Here is a 6,995-nt window from a genome sequence, read left to right as displayed (position 1 = left end):
GGCTTCGATTATCCGGGATATAATCCTTCGCTTCATTGCGGTCGCTTTTATTGGTGACCATTAATATGCGGTCAGTTTCTGATTTTTGTCCACGTGGAACAACCTGGGTTGGCCGGCTGGACAAAATGCGTTATCTAGACGGTCAACGGGGGACGAAGTTATTTGATTGGTGGAGCATTAAGTCCGTTGATTGAGTTGGCTTCGATTACTATCCGGGCATTATTAATCTCGCTTCCCATTGGAACGATTTATGGCCCCTGGCCTGACATAAATATGATTTATGGTGAGCCATAAATATGTTATGTTCAGTGTATTCTTGATTTATTGTCCACCGGTGCGCAAACATAACCGTTGCGTCTCCGAGTTTAGAACCCGTTCATGCACGCAAAGGAATATCAAGCGACTCGTTATGCTAGTGCTGCTACCTACACACGCGTGTCAGGTTTAGCAGTCACCTTTAAACCGGACTATTTACTAGGCTCGTGTCTATAAATTGCTCTGTATGAATCGACTAGTATAGTTACTCTTGAGCTACGCACGCACGAGCATAAGCACACACACAATACACATACACGCACGCACGCCACGCACGCACATACGCGCACGCGCACGCACGCACATTACGAAGCACATCACGACACGCACACGACAGCACACGGCACACGCACACGCACAGCCACACACACGAGCACGTCGCGCGCGTACACACACACAATTATTACAGATAACAATACATTACATCAGGAGTGAATAATAATAGATTATTATTCACTCCTGATTACATCATACGTGTGTTACAGATAACTAGTGCCATCTCTAATATTTCTAGATATCGATAATAATTGATTAGATGAGAACAGCATTCCGAATTACCCTCAGCATCTAACTGGTGAGCGCTGCCGTTGGCGGGTTGCTGGTTCATGCCGTACGGTTCGCATCTGTTAGCGAGCTCCGACAGTATGATACCGTAGCTGTAGACATCTCCCTTCTGCGTGCCGTACATAGGAGTCTTAAACATGCGCAGAATCTCCGGCGCCGTCCATAGAAGCTCTGTGCACCGAAGCAATAATTATAGCGTTTGAGCCCGATCGCTATACGTACGTTACATTCGCTATTATCAAGAGTGCGTGATATCATCAAGATTATATCAAGATATTATCAGGAGTGAATAATAATAATATTATTATTATAATAATTCTTCTTCTTCTTCTTCTTCTTCTTCTTCTTCTTATTATTATTATTATATTGTTATTCGCGCTTGATATTATCATGCGTGGATAGAAACTTTCTATTCATGTGCTCGTGCTATTATCGGTCGATGGTACTTGCAATTCTTGTATCAAGAGCTAATAATACCACTTGATTGTATGTGTATCAGTCGGTATAGCGCACATGAATCATTTTAACCACAATATATCGTAGCATTAATCCAGGTTGTTTAAAAAAAATTACCGTGTATATTATGGACGCGGAACGTTCGCCTCGGGCTCTTTCTCTCTCTCCCCCTCTCCCTTTCCTCCCGCTCTTTGATTCTCTCTCTAATATCTACCTATCTATCTATCCATCGATCCGTCCGTCCTTCCGTTCGTCCGTCCGTCCGTCCGTCCGTCCGTCCGTCCGTCCGTCCGTCCATCCATCTATCCATCCATCCACCCACCCAGACCCGACCACCGACCCAACCACCCAACCACCCATCTACTAGAAACTGTTTTGCCTCGTGAGAAATGAACTTGCTGTTTTTGTCAGGATTGTCATGTGAGCATTGTGGGCATTGTCACATATTGCGTCTAAACGTTTGTTGCTGCTGCCAAGGACGCTGCCGCCATGACTGTAACAAGCTAATTCCCACGCCTCTGCAGCGGATAAAAAATATATTAAATTATACTTTACATACGTTTACACACAATGATATATATATATATATTAATGCGTAATATAGAAGACTGACCGCTGTAGTTAGGATATGCAGGCGTATCGCTCATCTCTTCGTTCTTACGAAAGCTTCCGAGCCCGAAATCCGTGACCTTCACCACCCATCGGCTATCTACGATGCAGTTGGAACTCTTTAGGTGTCCGTGAGACTTAAGTGCGCTGTTGTGAATGTATATCATACCCTGTAAGGAACGGGAAATCTCTATATTATATTATATTAGTATTGATTACTAGTTTATCTCTTTATTTTTATCACGTGCAACTGTAGTGTTGAAGATGAAAGCTGTAGGCGTTCCTATTCCATTCACATCTACATATTAGCGAGATATATAGTTTACCGCGCTGCTATACTATTTGAGAGACGCTGTGCTCGTAATTGTAAGTCGATGAGTTGGATTTCCCAATGTCATGCTGGGTGCTTAGTGAGCATACATACGTTGCAGATATCAGTAGCGATCGACAGAACAAAGTCCTTGTCCAGCTTGATATTGTCGTTGTCAATGATATCCTGACAGTTACCAAAGATTAAGATTTACATGTTATTAACGTAATTATACATAGCTTACGATAACTGTAAACCAGAGTTTTGAATCTTGTTTTCAACATCACACATAAACCGATTAGTTAGTTGATTTACGCCAGGGGCGTAAATCCTGGGGGGATGAGGGGGATACATCCCCCCGCTCTTGAAGGAGGGGGGATAACCTGTACAAATATCCCCCCCTAAGATTTAAAAAAAAGAGAGAAACAAAATAGCCAAAATGTATGGTTGCAAACATACAAAAACACGTGAAATTGTGAGAAATTGCAATTCTTACATGTTTTAATACATGTATTATTACTATAGTAACCTAACTATGTACGCTCTCTGAAAAGTCATGAAAAGTGGTTTGAATCCTAATTTGTAGGGTTGAGTCTAGCGTTGAGATAGTGTCATCAGACATGAGAATATGGCCCACAGTATGCCTCAGATTGCAGGAAAATGGCTTAAATATTTCAAAATATTCTGGGGGGCATGCCCCCAGACCCCCCTAGCAATGGCATGCATACGGCACGCGGGCCTGCCTGCGGCAGCCAAGGTTAATTCCCCCCCCCCGGCTACCGCCGATCACCCCCGCCACTCCTCGGTACGGATTTACGCCCCTGATTTACGCTAATGATTACGTAAACGCCATTATAAGAAGAGAGGAAGACGCCCCCGATGTCATGTGATATTCTACGATTTATCCAGCCACATGCTCTAACCGAAATGGTGTTGTAAGGTTTTCAACATTTAGGAAACGCTCATAGCTTCACTGTTATATTATGTACTGATTTTCGACATCGTACGAAATAATATATCGCTTAATATCGTATAATATATTGCTCTTAAATTTCTCTAAAAAATTTTAAATAATTAAATATTAATTATCTAAAAATTTGGAGAGTAATTACGAGTACCCTAGAAGCCGTAAGAAAACAAATTTGTTTCGGCAACAACTTCAAAACGTGGCCAAGAAAATAACATAACTGGATTTTCCTTTTCAAGCTTACCTGAGCGCTTCCTTTATTACAGTAAGCCGTCACTATGTACACTTCTGGCTCCAATATAGCTCCAATAAATTGGTTAATATTGTCGTGATTCATTTGACGTACCTGTAAAACGTATATGGGTATATTGATTCGTGTATTAGATTAGCCCATAAATAATAATATTAACGTTTACAGTTTACATTTCACGATTTTAATGCGGTTTATCTACATTTGTTGATCTAATTCTTTAATTAAAAAGTGTTTAGCTTTATGTTGCATAGCAATTTTTTTCATCGAGTAAAATTATTGGGCAATCTACTTACCAATGATATTTCCTCTAATACATTCCTATCTATGTTCAAGCGTTTGCCTTTAGTGATTTTCTTCAAGGATACTTGCCGCCCCTTTCGTAGAAAGAAAAGATATAATTACAAATACGAGTATAATAATCAACGTAGAAATAAGGCTGGTGTCGGAGGTTTTTTTTATTCCGGCTGTGATCGAGCCTTTTCCGAGTGTTAATGCGTGCCTACAATAAGTCTAATTACGTTATTAAAATTACGCGCACTATCATCAACGTTTCACAAGTTTGTTGTGTCTACAGCTGACGTACCTGGAAATACTGAATAGGTTGCGATTTTTTACCCTAGTCTCGTTGGAACGGTCTGCAGACGTTATCTACCCCTACGGCAACGAAGATATAGAATTCTGCACGTATGTACGTACGTGCGAACGAACGAACGCATGTTCAACCCTGGTTATAGCAATAACAAGTCTATTTTCCAACGAATTTTTGTGACATTTTGTGCACGTATAAATATTTAAACAAGTAAAGCATGTTGTAAAGCGTAATGTATGTGTCGAAACCACGAACAAGTTTCAGGATGTTGCGCTCAGGATCGATGATTCTGTTATCCTTTTTAGAAGACGTTTTTGCGACGCTGTGACTATTGCCTCACCCTCCCAAGGAATTGTCGCAACATTTATAGATCTGATACTCACGCTTCATATCGTAGATATCTACATGATAATACAGTACCTCGAACGAGCTAGCATTTCAGAAAGCGGCGTACGACCTGAATGTGACCGTTACGCTATTTTTAGAAAACATTCAACATCACCTTAGCGATTTTGCCCTTCAACGGACATCCATGAAACCCTCCCTATTCACGTGTTAAATACCGCGAGAGCTTGAACGAGATCGCATGAGAGGCCGATAAGGGCCTGATACTTTTACTGAAGTCACTGCTACTTCTAATAGAGAAATGATTTACGGTGCGCTGACAAACAGTTTTCGCCATTCTCCCTCGCTTGCACGGAATCACTTAAAAACACCCATCAAACGAATCACTCTCGCGAAATCTCTCCCGTACAGCGGCAGTGCGGCGCGGTGGGGGGTGGGGGGGGGGGAAGCTCGCGTCGTCTGTGACGTCAATTACCTTGTAATTTCCGACCAATGAGAAGATGTTGGTGCCGCTGCGGGTCGTCTGTGATGTGCCGCAGCGGGAGTAACTGGTTGCGCTGCTCGCAGCGATGCTCCTATTGCTCTTTCCCATCTGCAATCGCGAGGTCCGCAATTTCGTCAGGCGAGATTGATTAATGTCAGAAGAATACACTGTTGAAACGCGTATTACCGGTCGCCTCTACCGAACCATTATAAAGGACACTTCTCACGCGGGTTTCACCTCAGTCGGATTTACGCAGTGAAAGCCCGTTTATAGAACCGCAACCTGTCCATAAAGGACACATTTGTTCTCTTTCCCGTTGAGTAACCGTTATATGCAGGTTGGACTGTGCGCGAGAGCAGCGGGGCATTTCTGGGAGGAACTAGACTAGATTGTTTGCATCGAAGGTAATCGACGGCGCAGTGAAAGAGCAGCATTACGTGTCATAACAATGCAGCATCAATAACCGTGTGAATTCGTTTCCAGGCCCGAACCTGCTTACACGAGAAGCGCCCCTGCCTATATCGCGCACTCTTTGTTGCATCTGACATATAAAAAACGTATATATTATATATTAACAAATAAAATACGTTTTTTTAGGTCGGGAGATCAAAATCCGATATTCTCGGACGCGCTCACGCACTTATGTACGTTCGTCATAATTATGTGTACGACGTTCGCTATTTATTCGTTAGATGAATGCCCGACACTCGTACGTGCTGGCTATAATGACGTTTCTATACGTAACATTTGTCGGTAGCCGTGTCTGGAATGCGTTAATCACCACAGCAATTAGCTAATTGCTGATGCGTGTACGTGCGTGGGCTGTGCTCGTTGTGCTCGCTGTGCACTCTAGCTAATGTCAGTGATGAGCTGCATATGGATTCAACCTAATGTTAGTGATGCAGACTCTTGATTCTCTGTAATGTCAGTGATGCAGACGCTGGCTTATCTGTAATGTCAGTGATGCAGACTCTTGATTCTCTGTAATGTTAGTGATGCAGCCTCTGGCTTATCTGTAATGTTAGTGATGCAGCCTCTGGCTTATCTGTAATGTTCGTGATGCAGACTTTGGTGGATTCTATCTAATGTTCATGATTTGAGCTAATACTAGTGATGCTTACTTTTATGGGTTCGATCTAACATTGCCGTTGCTTGCCGTGAGTTATACCTAACGTCCATTGCAGTGGGAATGTTGTCAGAGCCAGGCGTGCGCGCGGGTTCTGAAACGCGAGTAGTTTAAAATTGAAGCACTTACGCTGCGGCTTGCGCCCAAGCTGCTGAACAAGACGTCGTCTATGGAGATTCTCCACAGATCGATGTGGTGTAGGTCTGACTCGTATTTCACCTTCCTGCGCATAAACACACACACGCGCGCGCGTATACGCGGTTCGCATAAACGACATCACATTGTACTTCCCCCACGCGAATATTCCAGTTATAAGAACTATAGACGTTATGATATATATATATATATATAATATAGTAGTGTGTGCTGTGTGTGTCGTTGTGCTGTGCTGTGCTGTGTGTGTGTGTGTGTGTTGTTGTGTGTGTGTGTGTGTGTGCGTGAGTGCGTGCGTGCGTGCGTGCGTGCGTGCGTGTGTATGTGTGTGTGCGTGCGTGCGTGCGTGCGTGTGTGCGTGCATCTGCGCGTGTATGAGTTGCAAACCTTATAGGAGCGTATTAGATGCGTAAGATTATACTACGAAATAATAAGAGCTCAAAGAAAAGAGAAAAAAATTACAGAAAATATTTGGCAAACAACGGCTATGGATTATGAGACGTAAATAGAGTTCCAATAACGGGTGACGGTACCTAATGTACAAGACTACGCAGATGAGAAATCCAAGAACAACCGTCACCACGAAGACGATAGCAACAGCAACACCAGCGCCTGAAAGAAACAAGTGACAGCTGCCTTAACTAAACAGCATCGCTGTCCACACTCCGAGTCGGCATTTACGTTTTCGTGATGCGCGTATGAAACCTTTTTCCATTGTTTCTTCTCTAATTATCGAAGATTACTTCCGATGTTTTCAGGTCTCTGAACGTAACTTTGTCAACCAACGTTTTCTGCGAGTAAAATCGTCAGGGATTATTTACTAG

At 42.9% G+C, this 6,995-nt stretch overlaps 1 protein-coding gene across 1 annotated transcript in view; it reads right to left on the bottom strand.

Annotated features, from left to right (window-relative positions):
- The window catches only part of LOC106812683 (atrial natriuretic peptide receptor 1-like), an 11,024-nt gene extending 7,301 nt beyond the window's left edge, over positions 1-3,723 (bottom strand). The window contains 5 exon segments of the mRNA XM_014816616.1: positions 874-1,050; positions 1,949-2,114; positions 2,369-2,440; positions 3,466-3,567; positions 3,712-3,723. Coding sequence (XP_014672102.1) covers positions 874-1,050; positions 1,949-2,114; positions 2,369-2,440; positions 3,466-3,567; positions 3,712-3,723 — 529 coding nt within the window.
- Positions 3,724-6,995: the final 3,272 nt, after the last annotated feature.

The sequence above is a fragment of the Priapulus caudatus genome, unplaced genomic scaffold, assembly GCF_000485595.1.
Source record: "Priapulus caudatus unplaced genomic scaffold, Priapulus_caudatus-5.0.1 Scaffold674, whole genome shotgun sequence".
Taxonomy (NCBI): Eukaryota; Metazoa; Priapulida; class Priapulimorpha; order Priapulimorphida; family Priapulidae; genus Priapulus; species Priapulus caudatus.
This window is presented reverse-complemented; position numbering and strand designations above follow the sequence as displayed.